The sequence below is a fragment of the Vipera berus genome, assembly GCF_964194415.1.
Source record: "Vipera berus genome assembly, chromosome: 3".
NCBI classification, from domain to species: Eukaryota; Metazoa; Chordata; class Lepidosauria; order Squamata; family Viperidae; genus Vipera; species Vipera berus.
Window position 1 is genome coordinate 62,999,158 of NC_138204.1, and position 23,114 is coordinate 63,022,271.

At 35.2% G+C, this 23,114-nt stretch overlaps 1 protein-coding gene across 8 annotated transcripts in view; it reads left to right on the plus strand.

Moving 5' to 3' along the window:
- OSBPL9 (oxysterol binding protein like 9) overlaps window positions 1–23,114 on the plus strand; it is an 84,408-nt gene that overhangs the window by 60,255 nt on the left and 1,039 nt on the right. For 4 of the 8 annotated variants that reach the window (XM_081323421.1, XM_081323419.1, XM_081323423.1 and 1 more), the window contains 14 exons: window positions 161–199; window positions 6,950–7,043; window positions 7,893–7,997; window positions 11,885–12,044; window positions 12,643–12,755; window positions 12,915–13,033; window positions 13,383–13,468; window positions 13,890–14,064; window positions 16,340–16,424; window positions 16,589–16,699; window positions 18,122–18,185; window positions 18,277–18,417; window positions 20,976–21,054; window positions 22,149–22,240. In XM_081323421.1, the coding sequence (XP_081179547.1) occupies window positions 161–199; window positions 6,950–7,043; window positions 7,893–7,997; window positions 11,885–12,044; window positions 12,643–12,755; window positions 12,915–13,033; window positions 13,383–13,468; window positions 13,890–14,064; window positions 16,340–16,424; window positions 16,589–16,699; window positions 18,122–18,185; window positions 18,277–18,417; window positions 20,976–21,054; window positions 22,149–22,240 (1,463 nt within the window). Of the gene's footprint in view, window positions 1–160; window positions 200–6,949; window positions 7,044–7,892; window positions 7,998–11,884; window positions 12,045–12,642; window positions 12,756–12,914; window positions 13,034–13,382; window positions 13,469–13,889; window positions 14,065–16,339; window positions 16,425–16,588; window positions 16,700–18,121; window positions 18,186–18,276; window positions 18,418–20,975; window positions 21,055–22,148; window positions 22,241–23,114 lie in introns of those variants that run through there. The other 4 variants (XM_081323422.1, XM_081323420.1, XM_081323425.1 and 1 more) reach the window with 2 other exon arrangements.

Consider the following 23,114-nt stretch of genomic DNA (forward strand, 5'->3'; position numbering starts at 1 on the left):
TGACACCCCTGAACTATATAATGAACAAAATTTCTAATGAGGAAATTTTCCTTTCAAAAAGTGTAATGGTAACTTCTTAAGAACATGAATCTTATAAAAACAGCATTAATTACATTGATGACAAATTGTTATGTTAATATTTGTAACATTTTTCCTTAAGGATCAAACTAATGAGGAGAAGCACGCAGATGGACTTATAGTAAGTTTAAATGTAAACTATTACTTTTTATCTCTGCAGAGCATTAAAGCTACAGTCATGTGAACACAGAGACTTGAACCTCCACCTTCCTTCCTTTCTCTATTTTTCTCTCTCTCTCCCTGAAATAAGTGTTTCATTTTCAGTATCTTGTCAGTGTTCTAAAGCCTCTAAATTCCATTGTTTCTTCTCATGTTAACATTCTCTGTTTCCTATTAATAAAGCAAAATTAAATGCCAGTATGAATAGGAAGAAAATGTAATTGTCTGATGTGCCAGAAATTGTGATTGCTGTCAGAATGGAAGCCTCTTGTTTAAAAAACATAATTTGTGCATCATGTATATGTTTTATGTTTGCAATGAAGCTCCACCAGAAACTCGATAGCTGAGAATCTTTGGTACGAATAAACCTGTATCATGTTAGGAAAATTCCTCATCTTGGACCCGTGTCAGGAACAATGCAACCCACTGCCAGGCAGGCTAGATCAACTCTTTACGGACAGAAGAAAAATGTATTATCCAAATTTTCAATATCTATATTTAGCTATATGTTTATTATGATTGACAACATTTGTGGCTAAACTTAAAAAGTCTACTGAAGTTTGCAGTTCTTTATGTTGAATAAGGTAAAAACGAGGCATTTTCCTTTGAAATTATTTTTGCTATTTCTCAGGGTGTGCTTTGGGAGTATTTTTCTAAGGTTATATAACTTAAATTATTTTTTGGAGATTATTCTTTTGTATGAATTAGCCTCTTGGTTCCAGTTTATTTCTCTGTTCCTCACCTTAACCTTCTTTAGACAAAGTTTGTTATTTAATCCATACCTCTGATCTCTGGAAAATGTATTTGGGAAAAGAGCCTGAACTTCCCTCTTGACATTTTTTTATCCAAATATTCCAATTCCCTCTTTTCTACTTGTCAATGGATTAACAATACAATTTGACAGTGGAATTGGAAAATGGATAATTGGTGAAGTGATAGAAATGATTTAAAAGAGTGAAGCACTTGCCAAATTGCTGTCTCATGACACAAAGCAGCATTGATTTTCTGATTCATGCAAGCATATTCTCTGTAGGTTTATTTAACATTAGCAACACTGACCATGGGGATGTTACTGCCTGACCTATGTAGAAAGCTACTTGGTTGAAAACCTTGACATTTACCAGATACTATTAGCCTGAGTTATACTGCATGTACGAATAGATATTTGTGTTTGGTTCTTTCTCGGTGAATTTCTGTACACCCATCATCCTGTAGGTTTGCTGCTTCTTGCACACAGAAATGGGTAAAGAATACTGTTTACCTATAATTGAAGCTTTTAAAGTGGTCATCTCCCATCTTTGGTAATATATATTCCCTTCTGATGTCTGAGTAAGTAAGCTCTCCTGATTTCATGGCTGCTTCGTTGGTCCTTAAAAATTGAGGGGATGTAAGATTCCTAGTGCGCACATTCATTATAATTCTTACTAAACTTCTTTTCAGCTATAGAAACGTTTTGATGTAACTAAGCAGAGATATATAATCCATGTGACTCAAATAATTCAAAGAACTATGGTAACAGATAAACTGTTCTTTTGAGTTTCTAAAAAGATGGTATTAATCCTTTTTAGAGTTTGTAAAGAGTTCTATATATAATTCTGGATGTATTCTGTGATAATGGGCCTATTTACTGAGGATTAGGGTATAGGAAGTCCTTGAGTTACAACAGCGATAGGGACTGGAATTTTGGTTGTTAAGTGATATCATAAAGTGCAGTGTCACATGATTGTATTGCTCAGCAACAACAATCCCAGTTGCCATCATAACCCCAGGACCATGTGGATCGTTAACTGAGGACCTCATGGGACCACAACACGGGAAGAGGTGAGAATTCTAGGCAAGAACGCAGGTGCATTCGTGCTGTGTGCAGGAACTATGGAGCATGTGTGGGTGAGTCCTGTAGACATGCACTATGGAACCTGAGCAGATGGGTGCCATGGGCAAGCATAATCATGGACAGATGCCATAGGTGGGTGGGTGGATGAAAAAGCAGGAGCAGGAATGACTTGGGTCTTCCTGGAACTTTCCCATTGACTTTGTGGAAACAGGGAAGATTGCAAATGGTACTCATGTAACCATGGGATACTATAATTGTCATAATTGTGAGCTGATTGCTAACTGCCTGAACTGGGATTGCACAGCCATGGGGATGCTGTGATGGACAGAATTTTGCAGCCTGGTTGTAAGTTTTCATTCAGCTCTGTTGAATGGTCATATTCAGAGCATTACCTGTGTGTTAACATATTAACATTCACATTTCTGAGTTTTTTATTTATAGTTCATGCAGAATAGCAAAATGCTGTATTTTAGAGCTTATATTAAAATGATTTATAAAGTTGAAGCCTATAGTATCTTGTATTTTTCTTTTTATAATCCTATTTCAATACTGTTTAAATGTTTATGGTAATAGAACTTCCTAACAAATCTACATCTATAAAGGATGCTTCATAACTTATCTATATAAAGGATGCTTCATTTTTTAAAAATGGAATCTTAAGTTTTATCATGGATATTTAAACAGAGAAATTCAAAACAGCATGTGCACATCATTTAACAGTTAATTGCATAACAATCTATGAAACTTCTCCTTTTCCTCTGTGTTTAACACAAAGAGATTGAAATGTTTTCTTGTTACTGTGTTTAGATATGGCAAACTGTAATTTGACTACAAGTCAACATTATAAATAGTGTCTGTACACATAGTGATAGGAATATATTGGATGATTACGCTGATTTGGGTGATAATGCTGATGTACCAATTTAGAGAAAAATGCAATACATTATTTGAAAAGAATAAGGGTTTCATTTTCTTTAGCACAATAGATTGGTAGCTTTACACCTTTAAATATCAAAAATTGATATTTTTCAAGTATTTAGGATCCATATGTCAAAATCAGATCTGTGAATTGATCCAGGAAGCAACCAGTGAAACCTGTGAAAAATTAGTATGTTACTGCATTGGGCAATATTGAATCAATTCAGTCTTCAAGATGGTCTTGAAGAGTAGAACAATATAAACATAGTAATTAATTTTGGATGAAACCAAAGTATCGAGCCCAGTTGATGCATTACAACATTAAGCATGTTGATAAAACCCACATTTCGAAGCTGTTGTTTCTGGAGTACTTTTATCTCTTAACTTCCTTAGAATGGGAACATCACTCCCATTCTAAGCCTACAGGTAGTCTGTCTCACGTCCTCCCACCTGACCAACAGAAATGACCTTGGTTCCCACAGGACAGTAAAATGTTTAGACTAGCAGAAATCCTCCGCACTCCCTCCCATTGTGTGGCAACCTAGAACGAGCAAGATGGCTGCAGCCAGGTTCATTGTAGAATTGACATAGTCCTTGACGTATGATCACAATTGAGCCCAGAATTTCCATTGCTAGGTGAGACGGTTATTAAGTGAGCTTTGACGCATTTTATGACCTCTTTTGGTGCAGTTGTTAAGTGGATCCCTGCAATTATTAAGTTAGTAACACGATTGTAAAGTGAGCCCTGCTTCCCTATTGACTTTATTAGAAGGTCACAAAAGGTAATCGTATGACCCCTGGACACTGCAACCGTCATAAATAGAAGCAGGTTGCCAAGCACCCATATTTGAATTTGTGACCATGGGGATGCTGCAATGGTCATAAGTCACTGTTTTCAATGCCATTGTAACTTCGAATGGTCACTGAATGGTTGTAAGTCGACTACCTGTGTATTCAACTTCATGTTGGTTAATTTCCAATATGCATGATGTAGGATTAAACATGAGTTTGAATATTTTTTTAAAAAAGTAGCATGTAGAAATTGCATATTTGGATCAGTTCAAACACATAAATATCATATATTTTCAGAAACTAGTCATTGATGGTTGGCATAGTTCTGTAATGTTTGCTAATCTGTCATATAGATCTTTTGCTGTACTAATGTAAACATAATACATAAACAGAGTAAGATGAATGAAATTTGGGTGCTTCAAAAGAGAATTTTGGTATGATTGAAGCTAGTTAAAATTTACTTTAGAAATATAATCCCATTTTTATTGAATTTAGATTTTTTCTGTTGGGAGTGGGGAAAAAATAACTCTTTTACAACTTTAGTTTTATGATTGGCATTACAATGATTCATTAGAAAAAGGGTTACAGAATGGGTTGGAAAATTCCCAGAACAGTTTTCCAGTTGTAGGTCGTTCCACAAACAAGCAATTTTCACTTCTCTTGTGATGTTAAGGAGACCACAATTTTACTTCCATGATAGAGAAATTGCAGGATGATATTAATCTTAATAGTAGTGAAGAACATTTAGTAGTGAAGAACATTAATTTTATAGATAAGACCCTTCCTATAATTCACATAATTTAATTGCAATTAGTACTTGCTAGTACAAGTGATACTCCCATTTTGTCATGTAACAATTTTAGGTTCTGAGACAACTAACTGACTGCTGCTTAATATTAGATACTTTGGTACTATGCTTTAAGTTTAAGGCATCATTTGGGTTTGTATTAATCTAAGAATAAGAAGGAAACAAACAGAAAATATCATATGAGCATCCTGGATGTAATTAAATAATTATATGCAAGATTCTACTATATGTCTAGTTCATAAGTGTCCTTGAAATATTTCAGATTTGATTCAGATACAGGTTTTTTTTGTGAACAAAGCAAACTATTCACTGAAAATAATGGACCATCACTGGTTTCTTTTTTTCCAGTTTGTAATTATCATCTGTGTCCTTTTGTATAGACTAAAGCTGTTCCATTTTAAATTCCTCTTCTGGGAAGATACCGTTACTATAATTGTTCCCACAGTATGTTTTTTTTAAAGTAATTGGGACCTGGAATTTATTTATTCTAAGAATTATGTCCAATTCACCAAGTTGATTATAATTAACTATAAATTCTGAAAAATTCATTTTTATTATGGACAGTTAGCAATAATTTGCACAATGAAAATATATTCTGCTTTTGCTACTCTTCAACAATTGCATTTTCCCTTCATCTCTTCAAGAGTTCTCCTTTATTTTTTATTCTTGATGCTGACTGCTGGAAACTTGTGCTCTGTATCTCCATTTCTCGTATTAACTGAGTTGTTATTTTTCTGGTTTATTCTTTTGCTTTGATACTCAGACTTCTCCAATTCTAAACAAATGCTACTGGATTCAGTTATCTTCCTAAAGTTTAAATTGTTATTCTACTATTTGTGCTGAATATAACTTACTACTTTCCTGATAATACATTTTGCAAATTGCAAATATAGATTATGTTGTTTTCTTAAACAGAAGAGGTAATTATATTGCTTTTCAACTTGGAAACAACATATTCAGAATTGTTCTAATGAAGGAGAACTGATTCCTGCATGAGTAATGGAAAATCTAGTGCATAATGATGTGGCAGTTGTGTGCTGTTTCATATAATGCTGATGTGGGGAATCTCTGGCCTTTCAAATGCTTTGAAGTACAGATAGTCCTCGACTTACGTCCATAATTGAGCCCAAAATTTCTGTTGCTATAAGAGACATTTGCTAAGTGAATTTTGCCCCAGTTTACAACCTTTGTTGCCACAGTTGTTAAGTGAATCACTGCAATTGTTAACTTAATAATACGATTGTTAAGGGAATCTGGCTTCCCCATTGACTTTGCTTGTCAGAAGGTCGCAAAAGAAGATCAAGTGACCCTGGGACACTGCAACCGGCATAAATATGAGTTGCCCAGTGTCTGAATTTTGAACATGTGACCATGAGGATGCTGCAATGGTCATGTGGAAAATGGTCATAAGCCACTTGTTTCAGCGCCGTTCTATCTTTGAACTGTCACTAAATGAACTATTGTAGGTCGAAGACTACTTGTATATCTTTTGGTAGTCCAGCTAGTATGGCCAATTTTGATAAGTGCTGGGAATTGTACTTCATCAATTGCTGGAAAGTAATAAGTTCCCTTTCTCCAATATTAGCAATGTGATGCAAGAGAATTTCTACACAAAATAACCCAGTTCTCATAATTCTCTTTCCCATTGAATCTGGTCACCCAGTTGAATGTTAGATGTATGATAGCGGACACATATGAAATATCTTGTCTACTAGTGTAGGAAATAACCAATTTCATACAGTAGTTATTTAACTAGGTGAAAACTATGCTGACTTTTTCTCTTTAGGACATCCGAACTTGACATATGTTCATTACCTGATTTTTATAAAAAAATGTTTCATTCCTTCATCAAGATTTGGCCATGAGGAAGCTTTAAAGAATAATTTAGTCTGATAATTTTAATAAAAAGGTCACCAAAGGAGACTGGTGAAGAGTTATGTTTCAGCCCAGTATAATGCATTGTTTTCACTTAGTTTACATAAAGTTTCATAATCAGACTGAAATACTCAATCTAATGGTACATGTTTATAGTTTTCTTCAAGATGCTTGACAAATTCTTTCAGCATCTTGATTGATAATATTGTTGGGTTGCATAAGCAAAATATAAAATAAAACTATGACCCTGAATGACTTGTAATTTTGTGTGTTACCATCACATCAGCAAATTAAACTTTAAAGCAGGAATCCTTGGCTTTATGATACTAGAGCAACTGAATTAACGTTAATGGACTATAATCATTATTTTTATAGACTACTAATGTCATAAAAGCATTTAGTTTTGTGTTTCTCTCAGGACTGGCTTCCTGCACAAAACATTTTATGGTTCTCAAAAAGAGTTGACCTTGTTTTTTATATCACAGAGCACTATTAATCCTGTTGATGCAATATATCCACCTAGTCTCTTGGAACCTTCAGTGAATAGCACAATGCCTACACAGACTGTCTTACCTCCAGGTATCGTATTTTTTTAAAAAAATCCTGTCTGCTAATATCTGTTAAATGCTTTCAAAATATTTTCATCTCTTTCCATTTATTTTTACAGAATGCAGAAAGGAAATGATTTGCGATATATAAAATTGCTAATCCATTGTAAATTAAAATTGGAATTTCCTACAATGGCTCACATTTTCAAGCGGTCCATAAAAGTTCTATCCATACCGAGGAAGCAATATAGTAGAGTGAACAATGTTTTTCCAATTTCCCCAGGTGCTCCTGCCATTTTGAAGGAAATATGTTGTAGTAAGACTTTAGTTCCTTGATTGGGGTATTGTTTAGCTGATTATTGGTTCCCAATCAAGGAGCTGCCAAACAAGTCAACAGTAAACAACCCAACCAAAGAACCTCAAAGTCTGCCCCCACTAACACGGAGAGGGCAAGCCACTAGAACAGGGGTTGGCAACCTCGGCTCTTTTATGACTCGTGGACTTCAACTCCCAGAATTCCTGAGCCAGCTATGCTGGCTCAGGAATTCTGGGAGTTGAAGTCCACGAGTCATAAAAGAGCCGAGGTTGCCGACCCCTGCACTAGAATATAAACTGAGAGCAAAACTCCATTCCTTACTATCACTGATGATGTTACCTAGTTTGAGGAATGAAACGTCTTCAAGGAAACAGCCAAGCTCAGAGAGCACCAAGGACCCCTCTTTTCAATCCTGAGCTACAAATATTCTCCTTTATTGATTAAAATGCAGACTTTTGAGAAAAATAAAAAGGGAATGGGGTGAATTAAAGGGATTAATAAGCCTTCAGGAGAGTGAGTAGAACTAAAAATAAAACAGCCAAGTGATTTGTTTAATGTTTTCAGAACCAACTCAACTTTGCAAATCAGAACAGCGGCCATCATCCCTACCTGTTGGACCGGTGGTAGCATTACTTGGAAGTCATCAAACTCCAACACCAAATAGTACAGGTATAGCCCAACGGTCTTCTCTTGCCTTATTAAATATGGAAGTTTATAGGAGTTTTGCTTATGAAGAGTACAAGAATAGCTTTGCTAATGAAGCATGTTTTTTCACTAAATCCTTTAGATACAGTTATCCATAGCAAAGAATGACAGTCCTGCCTTGCTTCAAATAGTCTCAGTTCTCTTTGGAGGAGATATTCCACACCTGCATTTCTGCTGCTGCAAATGAAAATTGTTTGATTGTGGCAGGATATAAAATAAATAAATAGCTATCTATCTAATAACTACCCACCTCATCTAATTTAGTATAAGGGTTTAGAGAAAGAACATTGGAGATCCTTTTATAATGGAAATTTATGAAATTTCCATCTTGAGTTGTGTACAATTTAAATAATTATTAACAACACTTTGAATTTGTCTCAGTAATGACGGGATACAATTCTGAACTACATTTTCACATAATATGGTTCTATCAGACATTCCCAATTGTTATAGATGAGAGCAACTTAATTTTTAAGGAGAACTGCACACTTTTTTTTAATTGAAAAGTTTTAAAATACATTTTTAAAAACATAAACTCTCTCCCTCCCCCCCACTTTGCCTCCCTTCCCCTCCCCCCCCTGACTTCCCAGAGCTGAATACAGGGTATAAACTTTAACCAACTTAAGCTAAAATATGCTAACCAACTAAAAAAAGACACTTTAAATTCTATTGCACTTTAACTCCTCTTAACATAACTAAATAACAATAACTGATTAATAATACATCATATAATACTAATACTTATTCATATACTAAATGAAACTTTCTAGTCCCATATTTATTCTGAATATAATCGATCCATCTTCTCCATTCCAAAATATATCTCTGTTGCGAGTGTTCTTTCAAATATGCTGAAATCTTTGCCATTTCCGCCAGGTTTGAAACTTTTAAAGTCCACTCTTCTATAGTAGGCAGTTCCTCCTTCTTCCAATATTGCGCTACCAAGAGTCTTGCTGCCGTAATTAAAATTAACATCAATTTAATATCTATAACAGTACAATCTGTAATAATACCCAACAGAAATAACTGTGGAGAAAACCTTATCTTTTTCTTAAATATCTTCTGCATATTCCACCAAATTTTAATCCAAAAAGCTTTAACTTTTTTACAAGTCCACCATATATGATAATAGGTTGCATCATCACAACCACACCTCCAACATTTAGGCTGATAATTCGGATACATACATGCTAATTTTTTTGGATCTAAATGCCATCTATAAAACATCTTATAAAAATTCTTAAATTTTGTGCCTGTGTAAATTTCACATTTCTGACCCATATCTTTTCCCAGATATCCATCGCTATGGGCTCCTGAAAATTCTGGGCCCATTTTATCATGCAATCTTTAACAAGTTCCGTTTCTGAATCTATTTCTATCAATGCATTATATATCCTTATATGCGCTGGACTTTGATCTCTTATTTGTTTAACCAAATTTTCATCGATTGTCGAAATACCAACTTTCTGATCCTCCTTCCATCTAGCTTGTAACTGACCATACTGAAACCAAGTCCGCACTATTCTTTCTTCTTTTAAAATATTAAATGGCTTTAATTGCCATACATTCCTTTCCATTCTGAGAATTTCTTTATATGTAGTCACATCATGTTTGAATCCCAGACTTATATTTTCTATTGAATGTTTAGGTATTGCCCAAATTGGTATTTTATACTTTAGCTTATGTCGATATTTTTTCCAAACTCGCAACAGGGCATACCTTAATATATGTGTCTTAAAGATATTATCCACCTTCTTATCATACAATAAATATGCGTGCCAACCAAATAATAAATCAGATCCCTCAATATTCAGTAATCTCCCTTGTGTTAGATTAAACCAATCACTAATTGATGATAAAGCCGCAGCCTCATAATATACTTTAAAATTGGGCATTTTAAGACCACCTCTTTCACGTACATCTTGCATTATCTTAAATTTTACTCTTGGTCTTTTCCCTGCCCAAACAAATTTATTAATACCTTTCTGCCATTCTTCCAAATTTGAATCTTTTTTGAGTATAGGTATCATTTGAAACAAAAATAAAACTTTTGGTAAAACATTCATTTTCACTGCTGCGATTCTTCCCAATAAAGACAATTGTAATTTTTTCCAACTATCTAACTATTTTTGTATTTTTAACCATAACAATTCATAATTATTTTTATATAATTTCGCATTTGAAACTGAAAGATGTACCCCCCAAATATTTAATCTTTTTAACTATTTCAAATCCTGTTGATTTTTCTAAGACTACCTTTTGTTCTGTGGTCATAATTTTAGGCAATATTTTAGTTTTTTGTGTATTTATCTTAAATCCAGAAACTTTTCCATATAACAATATTATCTCCATCAGGTCTACAACCGACTGAGTCGGTTGACTTAATGTAATAACCAGGTCATCCGCAAACGCTCTCAGTCTATAATCTTGATCTCTTATATTAATTCCCTTAATTTTATTTGAATCACGTATCTTAATCAATAATATTTCCAGTGTTAAAACAAACAACAAAGGTGACAACGGGCACCCCTGTCGTGTACCCTTTTCAATATTACATGCTTCTGTCAAACTACCATTAACTATTATTTGAGCTGTTTGCTTCTGATATATTGCTTTAATAGGTTGTAAAAACTCATCCCCAAACTCCATCTTCTCTAATACTTTAAATAAAAATTGCCAATTCAATTGATCAAAAGCCTTTTCAGCATCCAAAAAGATCAGCGCTGCAGAGACCTGGTTATTTCTCTCCAAAAATTCCAATAAATCTACAATATGTCTCACATTATTTTTCATTTGTCTACCACTTATAAATCCTGTTTGATCACTATGAATCATTTGCTGCATAACCTTCATTAATCTATTTGCTAAAAGTTTTGCAAATATCTTATAATCAGTATTTAAAAGCGATATTGGTCTATAATTTTTGGTTTGGGTAAGATCTTGATCTTCCTTTGGAATCAACGATATAAAAGCTGTTTTCCACGATGGAGGCACTTCTCCTCCAGATTGAATTGTCCTAAACAATTCTCTTAAAGGTTCCACCATTTCTAACTGTAAATTTTTATAATAAATGGCAGTCAAACCATCTGTTCCTGGTGCTTTACCCACTTTTAATTGTTTAATTGCACACTTCTTGTAGCATACTAAAAATTGTTTAGCAAGGCAAATGTTTAGAATCCAGGCAGGCAGGTAGGCAGGAAACAAACTAGTATCTGAGAGCAGGATAGATAATTTCGGTTTTGAGAGTGCATTTGAAATTTTGAGAGCAAATAACATGTTCTTGCAAAACAGCTGTTAGGCAAGATTTGCATACTCACCAATTGTCTGCGTATACATGGCAGCCAGTTGCAAAGAATAAAAATGTTCACTAGAAAACAAATTGGTGAGAATCTTCCTTTCTATCCCTTTTAGCATTTTAGAATATTCCTTTCCACCCCATCTTATTTTGTGTTCTTTTGTATTGTTTATGGGATCCAGAAGCATTTATAGGAATAAATGCCTTAGCTTTCTACCCACTTTTTAAATAAATGTGTATGTAAAGGGAGAAATATTAGTTACTGCACCTCTGTACAGTATTGTTTGTGTTGGTTTACTTGTTTAAATATTTGCATAAACTGCATTCTAGTAAATTTGATTTGTATTGTTATGTGCTCAAATATATTCTTAATAGGTGAAGGGTTATCTATTAAGCAATCTGCAGCTTCCTGATTTTTATTTTTGTTATTTTCATTATTTTATGTTGATGATCAAACTTAAATTCAGTACATTAGTTTAACTTGACTCGCAGTAAAAAAATAATATTTTAAATATCAGAAACACTTGGGAATTATGTGTATGCATAATCTTTGCAGGAAGTGGACAGTCAGCACCCAGCAGCAGTTTAACTTCTCCAAGTCATGTCAATCTGTCTCCAAATACAGTTCCAGATTTTTCTTATTCTAGCAGTGAAGATGAATTTTATGATGCCGATGAATTCTATCAGACTAGTTCATCCCCAAAGAGATGTTTGGAGTAAGTGATAAAAAAGTATGCAGACAATTATTTCCTCTTAAGAATATGCAAAATTACACATACTGTATATCAGCCTCTGAATCTTTCCCATAATGTATTGTGAATAGTTAACTTTTGTACAGTACACAAACAATTTTGGCTCTAAAATTGTGCCTTGCTTATGCAACATTCATACTGTGGTAATATTACTGTAGCGATTAACTCCTGGGAAGCAATCTGTTTGCATTTTCAAGATTGGGTTTTTATCCATGAGCTGATGTATCTTAGGGTGTGGTATGTAATCCCAGTTCTAATCAATCTAATATGTCTACAGATGTAGTGGGATAGTCTTTTATAAGAAGGCTTTTTAATTTTTTTGGATACAAATTGTGTGATTATTTGTTTGAACTTGCTATACAAATGTAAACTGTTTTCCTTTTGTCTGTGTTCTCTTCCCTAAATGGTATATTTACTCTCTCTACATAAGTTGCTATTTATGTAAACTTTTTTCCAGGTTTATACGTACTGTAGTATGAAAGTTCTTTCAAATTTGATTATGTTTGAAATTATCTCAGATATGTTCTACATTCAACTATAAGAATTTTGTATTTTTCCATAGCCCCTCAGGATCTGGAACAATTCTAACACGTAGCAACACTGGGAGTAGCATGAAACGCCCAGATACAGCAGAGTCCCTTAACTCTTCAGTGTCTAATGGGACAAATGATGCTGGTAAGAGAAGTTCACAAACTATTTAGATTCTTAATCACTTTAATATCAGTTCCAGCAAGCTGATATAGATATTTAAAAATAATTTAAATAAATTTTATTTACTTCTTGTATTTTTAAAATGTGGCCAAGAAATTACAGGGATGCATTTACTTTTTCCAGATCTTTTTGATCCTCATGATGACAGAGACGATGATGTTGAAGGGGAGTCAGTGGAAGAACACAAAAGTGTTATCATGCACCTTTTATCACAAGTTAGGTTAGGAATGGACCTAACAAAGGTGAGACTCTTTGAACTCTTGGAAATTATTACTTAGAAAAAGGTTAAAATATGAGACATATTTTATGTCTCATATTTATATATATTATAAAATATGAGACATACCAGCACCTCGGTAAAACTGACAATTATGAAATCAGTTCATAATTGGTTTTTCTATATTTTAAATTGTATTTTAATGGCTTGAGACCATAAATAAAGTATTTTATTTGGATTGAGCAAATGCTAATTAAAGACAATGTCTATAAGGCAGTCATACCTAGTAATGTGCCTTAAAACGTAATGCATCACTTTCATTGAAATTGATATGATTTTGAAATTTGAACTTGCTAAGTTTTTTCTTTCCTCAGGTGGTTCTTCCAACTTTTATTTTGGAAAGAAGATCACTCTTAGAAATGTATGCAGACTTCTTTGCGCATCCTGATTTATTTGTGAGGTATTACATTTTTGATCATATACTGGTTTTGTCCCTTATTACCAAATGTAAATTGGATAATACAAACTTCCATACAAGTTGCATACAAACTTAGTCAGTGGTGGGATTCAAATATGTAAACAACTGGTTCTCTGTGTGGATACCGCTTCCGGAAGTCCATTCTGGGCCTGGGCAACAAAAAATTAGCTATCGGTTCTGCTGAAGTGGTGTTGAACCGGCTGAATCCCACCACTGAACTTACTTACATCTATTTCATTGGCTACATTTTTATATAAATACATATATATTGTATAAATATATATTATAAAGCAATGTGCCTTTCTGGTAACTATAGAAACATTTTTCGATTTGGAATTAAAAAACTTGAGGAAATATTTATATTTAGTTTGAAAGTAAGATAATTTTTTTGTGTTTTCTTTAGTATTAGTGACTACAAAGATCCAAAAGATCGTATGATTCAAGTGGTGAAATGGTATCTCTCAGCTTTCCATGCAGGAAGGAAAGGATCTGTTGCAAAAAAACCTTACAATCCCATTTTGGGAGAAATCTTCCGATGCCATTGGATACTACCAAGTGCTGAACAAGAAGAAAATATGGTTGGTAATATAGCTACTTATCTGCACGTCACTTTCAGCTAGAAGCTATGGAAAGTAGAAGTTTTTGTACTGTATTTGAATAATATAGCTGCCAGAAAACAAATTGCAAAAGGTAGCTTGTAGCCATGATGAGGAACCACTTGGCAATAAAATGATACATTGTTATAGAATGTTTCTGTGAATTGTAGTTTTAAACATAGTTTTTACACTAAATGCAACTTTTTCCCCCAGTCATCTCTCAATAATTCCCTGATTTCGATTATATTTGAAATAAGAAAAATTCCAGGTATATAAGCCATTCAACTCTAAATATGAATTTACAGGTTTAACATCAAACCATTATGTGTTTTATGCCATTTGTCTTCTGCTCATATTTTTTCATAGCCATTATCTGGATTACTGATTATTTATTGTATTTACATCCAACTTTTTCTTCAAGGAATCCATAATAATGTTTGGAGTTACCCTATCCTCAAACTTGATCATGCTAATAACCTTATGAAATCATTTAGACTGAAACATGGTGATCAGTTTATGTTCAGTGGGTTTGATGTCTTCAGTAGAGATATATGTTGAATAAAATAACATAATTCTTTTCATTTCCCTTGCCCTGAATATTTATTTGGCTTTTCCTCATATAGGGTAATGGAGACTTTTAGTAACTTTCCAAGTAGTATTTGAGTATATTTGTAGTCCATTATAGTCTTATTAAGGGACGCGGTGGCTCAGTGGGTTAGGACACTGAGCTTGTCGATCAGAAGGTCGGCAGTTTGGTGGATCAAATCCCGAGTGCCGCGTAGCAGAGTGAGCGCCTGTTACTCGTCCCAGCTTCTGCCCACCTAGCAGTTCGAAAGCACGTAAAAATGCAAGTAGAAAAATAGGGACCACTCCGGTGGGAAGGTAACAGCGTTCCGTGCTAGTCATGCCGGCCACATGACCACGGAGACGTCCTCGGACAAGCGCTGGCTCTTCGGCTTTGAAATGGAGATGAGCACCGGCCCCTAGAGTTGGAAACGACTAGCACGCATGTGCGGGGGAACCTTTACCTTTATAGTCTTATTGAAGATTACGTTTTCCATATAATGTTTGTATATACTCATAGTTAAGAATGCCCATTCTGACTGTTAGGATAATGTGGAATATAGCATGAATGAAGATAATTTTCCGCTGGGGTCAGTATTTTATTAGAATTTCACAAACCTGTCTACATCTTATGCTGATAATCGGACCTCAAATATATATATATGTTTCCACTATATTTTACTAACAGCAAATTCAACTTTGAAATGTGGTGTCAAGGGAAGAATAATAGAAAACTAGAAGGATGGAGAATTAGAAAGAAAACTGATCCTGGACAGGAGCTTTTCCTACTGTTGCAGGTTTTTTAAATGCCTATTTCAAAAATGAAAGCGGTAGACTTCCTTATTTTTGAAGTACAGGCAGTCCTTGACTTAACAAACTATCCATTTAGTAACCATTCAAAGTTACAGTGGACTGAAAAAAAGTGACTCATGACCATTTTTCACACTTACGAATATTACAGCATCCCTGTGGTCATATGATCAAAATTTGGATTGACAGCTGGTTCAAATTTATAATGGTTGCAGTGTCCCAGGGACACGTGACCGCCTTTTGCAACCTTCTGACAAAAGTCAAAGGTGAAGCCAAATTCACTTAATAATCATGTTACTAACTTAACAATTCTTATAAGAGATTATAAGAATACTGCACCAAGTCAGTATTTTCCAATAAAGAAGATTCCGTATGCATTTAGAGGTTTGAACTCTAAAGACAGTGTAATTTATGAATTAGGGTTTTTTTAATAGTATACAATATGCCAATATTTCTCTATTCTAGTTAGTTAATTACTATTTTCCTAATAAATATTCTGTGATCTCACTATTCTCACATTAGGACAGAGGGGTAAGAGACAATAATTTAAAAGTCTTAAGTGCTCATAATCTTCATTTTACATGTATTTTTAAACATGCAAAATACATATCCATATTAAAGCGCACTGAAGTGTTATTTATATATTTATTTTCAAAAATCATTCCAGTGTAGCGTTTCTACTATGAAGGAAAGTTATTTCATTTAACCCAAGTCTCCTTTCATTGTTAGATACATGGCAGAGGGTTTTTTTTAGGAACTTGGTTACTGACATAAATTTATCTTTTCTATTGTTTAATGTACCTTCACATCCAGAATATTTGTAAATATCTCAGGTATACAAAAAGAAATGTATATCATGCATAGTTTGGAATCTGTTTTGCAGGAGACAGTTGCAGATGGACCTCTTCCATGGGTCTCCCCAAATAATGTGACATTTGTAGCAGAACAAGTTTCCCACCACCCTCCAAGTAAGTTATTTTGTTTGTAAATTATTTAAAAAACTATTGTTGCTGTTTACATTTTGACACTTCAGCCATTTTTTTCCTCCAGATTTCTTACTAGGAAAGCAAATATGTGTTTTTGTGCTTATTTACTGCACTGTAGTTCACCATATTTGTTTGTCCTTTTTAAGTTTCAGCATTTTATGCAGAATGTTCCAGGAAGAAAATTCAGTTCAATGCTCACATCTGGACCAAGTCAAAGTTCTTGGGAATGTCTATTGGTGTTCACAATATAGGCCAGGGTATGTCTATCGTTTCTGAATTTTACATACGGTAATCCTGAGTTTTAATTCTATAATTATAAAGTATTTTTGACAAAACATGTATGTATTTCTTTTTTCCTAAATAGAGATAGCCTCTGACAGCTGGTAGCAATATTTTTCTGAGCTTTTCAGTGTTTGGTAGAGGAATTTTTGTGACTTGCATAGATTGTAACTTGTTGCTATTTTCTGACTTTCTGTGCTAATTAATGCAAGAAAATGTGGGTTGTGTAATCCAACCAGGAACAGGCAATATCTGTTTTTTCCATTACAGATAAACTTAATCAGCTGTAGCCAGTCTTGACACAGTGATGAGACTGATTGGGATTACAGTCTAGTAGCATCTGGAGACCTATAAGTTGCTGTCACATATTAGATTGTCATGGTTGATTCATCAAATTTAGTCTTAATGAGCAATGAGAACTACTGATATTGCTTATTTGATGTTAACTAGGAGCAAATAGTTCAGTATTCTCTTGCAGTGGTTCCTATAAAAGGATAAACCAGAATTCACATTGCTTTGCTCATTATCATTGACTGCTAACAGATGCAGTTAATTGTCTGTGGTCAGTTGGGTCCATTTTCAGTTTAATGTCTTTCTTTCAGAATCAGAAGCTTCTGATTATTATAATCAAGTACAAATCACTGGGAGCCATCAAAGTAGAATGTGCCAGCATATTGTTCATTCCCTGCTTGCTTAAAATTCTGCTGAAGATTTTTAATCAGACATAATAATTATTTGTAGAACATCCAGGTATTACCAGAAAAAAACTTTGATGATAGTACTGAAAAAAATAACTGACAGTTTATAGCCTAGCTTGATTTTTATTACCTGATTTTTTGGCCTTTGTTGAAATGCTCGGCAGAGGTAATTTTAGCAGGGATATTTAAGTTAAAGGACTACATTTTGAAGAAAAATACTATGGTTTGGGTAAAACATTTCCACACTTAAATATGAAAAGCAATAAAATCATGTTACGGTAACTTTTTTCTCATTCTGATGGTACCATTTTGTTGTTTTAAAAAATCACTTTCAACTAGGATTTCCAAAGTAGCAATTTGTTTGGTCATTGCGCTAGTCCAGGGATGGCAAACTTGGCTGCTCTTTTTTTTAATGGCCTTGGGGCGGGGGGGAGGGGGCATGAGACTATCATTACTGGAAAAGGCAAGGCTGAAATTTTTGGCTTGGGAAGTATGGGGCTTAGATTGTGTACAAGTAAAATAAAAACATTTACCTCGATTCAGAGCTAAATATAGCCATTCTGCTTTTAATAATGAGATGGGGGAATGACTGGGCTGTAGAAATATAACCTGACAGGTTATTTTTGTTCAGCTTACTTTAATCTTTGTTTTCCTTTCTCTCTTTAAAAAAATGGTATGATCCCATACTGTTGCTTTTTACAGGGTGTGTATCGTGCTTAGATTATGATGAACATTACATTTTAACCTTCCCCAATGGCTATGCAAGGCAAGTAATTCTAGTTTTCAATGATTTTAATAAGTGAAAAATTGTTTGTTCTTCCTAGCTGTTGAAAAATCTGAATTGGTTTTCTTGACAGATCTATTCTCACAGTGCCATGGATAGAGCTGGGAGGAGAGTGCAGCATTAGCTGCTCTAAGACAGGCTATAATGCTAACATAATATTCCACACAAAACCTTTCTATGGGGGGAAGAAGCACAAAGTAACAGCAGAAATATTGTAAGTATATATAAATATATATATATATATATATATGGCTGCATAAAGAACTCTCTGATAAATTGAAAGATAAAAAGGACAAGTATAGAAAGTGGAAAGGGGGGCACATAACTAAGTCAGAATATCAGCAAATAGCCCGAGCGTGCAAAGACGAAGTGAAGAAAGCTAAGGCTTAAAATGGCTTGCGACCAAAGTCAAAAATAACAAAAAAAGGGCTGCTTTCAGCATGTAAAAAACAAAAAAGTAAAGGCAATGATTGGTCCATTAGTGGGTGAAAATGGCAAGAAGGTGACAAGCAACAGGGAGAAAGCAGAGCTATTTAACTCGTTTTTTGCATCTGTCTTTACACAAAGGGAAAAAACAGACCAACCTATCAAAAATAGTGCCATAAAAAACAGAATAGAAACACAAGTTAAGATAGGCAAGAAAATGGTAAGTGAGCACCTGTCCAGCCTAGACGAGTTCAAATCACCAGGACCAGATGGATTACACCCCAAGGTTCTCAAGGAACTGGCAGATGTGATCTTAGAACCGCTGAACTATATCTTTCAAAGATCCTGGAGCACTGGGGAACTACCAGAGGACTGGAAAACAGGTGATGTAGTTCCCATCTTCAAAAAAGGAAAAAAAAATGGATCCAGGAAATTACAGACCTATCAGCCTGACCTCAATACCTGGGAAGATTCTGGAAAAGATAATCAAACAATGAATCAGTGAGCACCTAGAGGCAAACAAAATCATTACTAAAAGCCAACAAAAACAAATCATGCCAGACAAATCTTATTGCATTCTTTGACCAAGTGACAAAATTAGTGGATCAGAGGAATGCTGTGGATATAATTTACTTGGACTTCAGTAAGGCATTTGATAAAGTAGATCACAAACTACTACTTGATAAGACAGAAAAATGTGGGTTAGACAGCATCACCACCACATACTCAGTGTGTGGTCCTCAATGGAACCACATCTACAAGGAGGGAAGTGTGTAGTGGGGTGCCCCAGGGCTCTGTTCTGGGCCCAATGCTCTTCAACATCAACGATTTGGACAAGCGGATGGATGGGGAACTCATCAAATTTACAGATGACACCAAGCTGGCAGGAATAGCCAATACTCCAGAAGACAGGCTTGAGATACAGGAGGATCTGGACAGACTTGAACACTGGGCGCTATCTAACAAAATGTAATTCAATGGTGAAAAAGTAAGGTTCTACATTTAGGCAAGAAAAACCAAATGTAGGGGGTACCTTGCTCAATAGTAGAGACTGTGAGAGGGATCTCAGAGTCCTAGTGGACAAATATGTCCAGCAGTGTGCTGCAGCTGCCAGAAAAGCCAATACAGTGCTAGGCTGCATTAACAGAGGGATAGAATCAAGTTCACGTGAAGTGTTAATACCATTTTACAATGCCTTGGTAAGGCCACACTTGGAATACTGCATCGTTTTGGTCACCACGATGTAAAAAAGATGTCGAGACTCTAGAAAGAGTACAGAGAAGAGCAACAAAGATGATGAGGGGACTGGAGGCTAAAACGTATAGGGAACGGTTGCTGGAATTGGGTATGTGTAGTTTAACGAAGAGAAGGGTGAGGGGTGACATGATAGCAGTGTTCCAATATCTCAGGGGCTGCCACAAAGAAGAGGGAGTCAAGCTATTCTCCAAAGTGCCTGAAGGCAGGACAAGAAGCAACGAATAGAAACTAATCAAGGAGAGAAGCAACCAAGAACTAAGGAGAAACTTCCTTACAGTTAGAACAATTAACCGGTGGAACAACCTGCCTCCAGAAGTGGTGAATGCTTCAACACTGGAAGTTTTTAAGAAGAGAGTGGACAGCCATTTGTCTGAAATAGTATAGGGTTTCCTGCCTGAGCAGGGGGTTGGACTAGATGACCTCCAAGGTTCCTTCCAACTTTACTATTATGATTATGGTTATATATTAAAAATAACACTCATTTCAAAATTCTGATATAAAAATATAATAGAACTGCTGAAGACTTCTTTTAATATTCCCTAATGTGGTGCCCACAAAATGTGTTAGTACAGCCACACTGTTGTTGTTATCCATTCAATCAACCTTTGATGATTCTATGGGCAGTCTCCACATCTTCCAATCTTGCACTGTTTCTTCAGTTTTTCTATGCTCTGGCTGATGTCAGCCACTGTGTACTTTGAGGGCCTGGTTTTCTTTTACTGCTAACTCTTCCAAACTTTGTGATTTTACTGTCTTGCACCTTACAGTATTATTAGTTGGAAATAATAATTATGTTCAGTCGACTGCAGAGGACCAGTTTAGGGAAAGCAGTTTTAAGGATTTTGACAGATCCTCTCAGCAGATAGTAGCACCAGTAGGGCTGGAGTGGTTAATATTGGAATGAGAGAATATTAGGCAGTACTTTGAAAAAAAACATCCCAGAAAATTATAGGGTTGTGTCAGTGAAATCAACAGGAGTCAAGCTTGACTTGAAAAAGTTCTGATGTGCCATGCTAAGCGAAGCATTGAACTAAATTGGCAAGTGAGTGGCTGGCCCCTGGTTTTAATACTTCCTTCTGTTTTTTTTAGTTCACCTAATGATAAAAAATCCTTCTTCTCAGTTGAAGGAGAATGGAACGGTATCATGTATGCAAAATATGCAACAGGGGTAAAGTATCTTGCTTGTTTTTTTGAGTTTTTTTGTTGTTAATAGATTACAATATTTTGTTGCATTTTCTCTTTTGTATTCCATATGAAAAGTTTGATTCATTCCAAGGATGTCATTAATTTACCAATCATTCAGCTCCAAAGACTATACAGGTAGTCATTGCTTAACTAGGGTAATTAGGACCAGAATTTCCATCGCTAGGCAGTAAGATCATAAAGTATAATGTCATGTGACTACATTGCTTAGCGATAGCAATCCCTGATGCTGCCATTAAGTGGGAATCAAAGATTTCCTCCTGGATTCCAACAAACAGTCAATGAGGAAGTCAGCAGGAAGACGCAGGTGGCTTGCAAGCATGCCAGGGGGGGAAGGGGGCAGGGGGGAAAAATAACCGCAGCAGGTGTGCACAAGCACTATGGAGTATAATTGTTTTAATTGTTTTTAATTTTTTGTATTCATGGTTTTAACTGCCCTGTAAACCGCCCTGAGTCCTACGGGAATAGGGCGGTATACAAATCCAATAAAATAAATAAATAAATAAAATCCTTTCGTAGCCATGCTCCTTGGGGGTGGGGGGAAAGCTGTAAGAGTGTGAGTTACCAGGAGCGTCTTGCAACCTTCCAGCTTCCCCATTGATTTTGCTTGTGGGAAGCTGGCAGAGAACGTTGCAGATGACACTGTGGAATACTGCAACTGTTGTTAAGCACAAGTCCCTGGATTGCCAACTGGCTGGATCACAATAGGGACCATGGGGGGGGTGGGGCAGCCAGAACTTCAAGGACTGATTGTACCACTTGTTCAGCACAATGCAACTTTAAACAGTCACTGAACGAGCACTTGTTAACCAAGGACTAGCTATATAAGGGTATGCAAGATTAAGCGGTTTTCAGGATATGAATAACTGATAGATATCTGTTCTATGATTAACATAATTTTTATGAAATCAGTTGCATTATTGGAGAGCAGATATTGAATTGCATTCTGTTTGTCTTTAGGTAAATATATAAGATATGAGAAATACTAATAAATGTCAATGAAAATCAGATTTAAATTGAATAATGTAAAAAGCCTAATAAGAGATTTTCTTTCTTTAGGAAAATGTAGTCTTTATAGATACCAAGAAAATGCCTATCATTAAGAAGAAAGTAAGAAAACTAGAAGATCAAGAAGAATATGAATCCCGCTGGTCAGTGTTAATATACTTTTCTTGGTTTGCTTTAATAATAGCTTCAAAAAATGTTCTCAAATTCAAGTAGTAATTGTAAATAATGTTAATGAACATGGGATAATTTGTTATAGTATTTTGTATGCTGCCTATTTTAAAAAAGATTATCAGTTCAAATACGTATGTGAAAACTTAAAAGAAAATTAAAATGCTTCGTTCAATTATAACAATACAATTTGGGCAAAAGTTATGTAAATCTGCCTTAAACCATTTGTTTAAGGATTGTTGAAAATTACAATGGCACCACAAAATTGACTTGACTGGTCCTTGTACTGTTGCAGTATCCCCATGGTCACATGACAAAATTTGGTTGCTTGGTAATAGACATGTATTTACAACAGTTACAATGTCCTAAGATCGTGTAATCACCATTTGCGATCTTCCCAGGTAGCTTCCAGCTAAGCAGTCCAACTAAGAAGGTGGATTTGATCATGATTCATTTAACCAACCTGGCAAAAAAGTAAAATCATGCACAACCGCCTTGTTTAGCAACATAAATTCTGGTCCCAATTGTGGTTGTTAGTCAAAGACTACCTGTGCACCCCTACCCTTCATCTTGGGTATAGAACTAGTGCACAGGTAGAAGAGCTATTACTGCACAGATCATCCAATTCCACTCTTCCAGAACTGATAAGCCAAGAAAAATCACAGGTCACCCACAAGTTATCCTACCTCTCAGACTATACCGAATCAGGACCTGAGTGAATGTGAGGAAGTTTTATCAGCAAAGTGTTGCACGAACATCTCAGAGGAAGCTCTTTTTCAATTGCACATCTCCAAAAGGTGTAAAGCACCCTAAATGTGTCTTCCGAGGCACACTCCACTACTGCAGTAA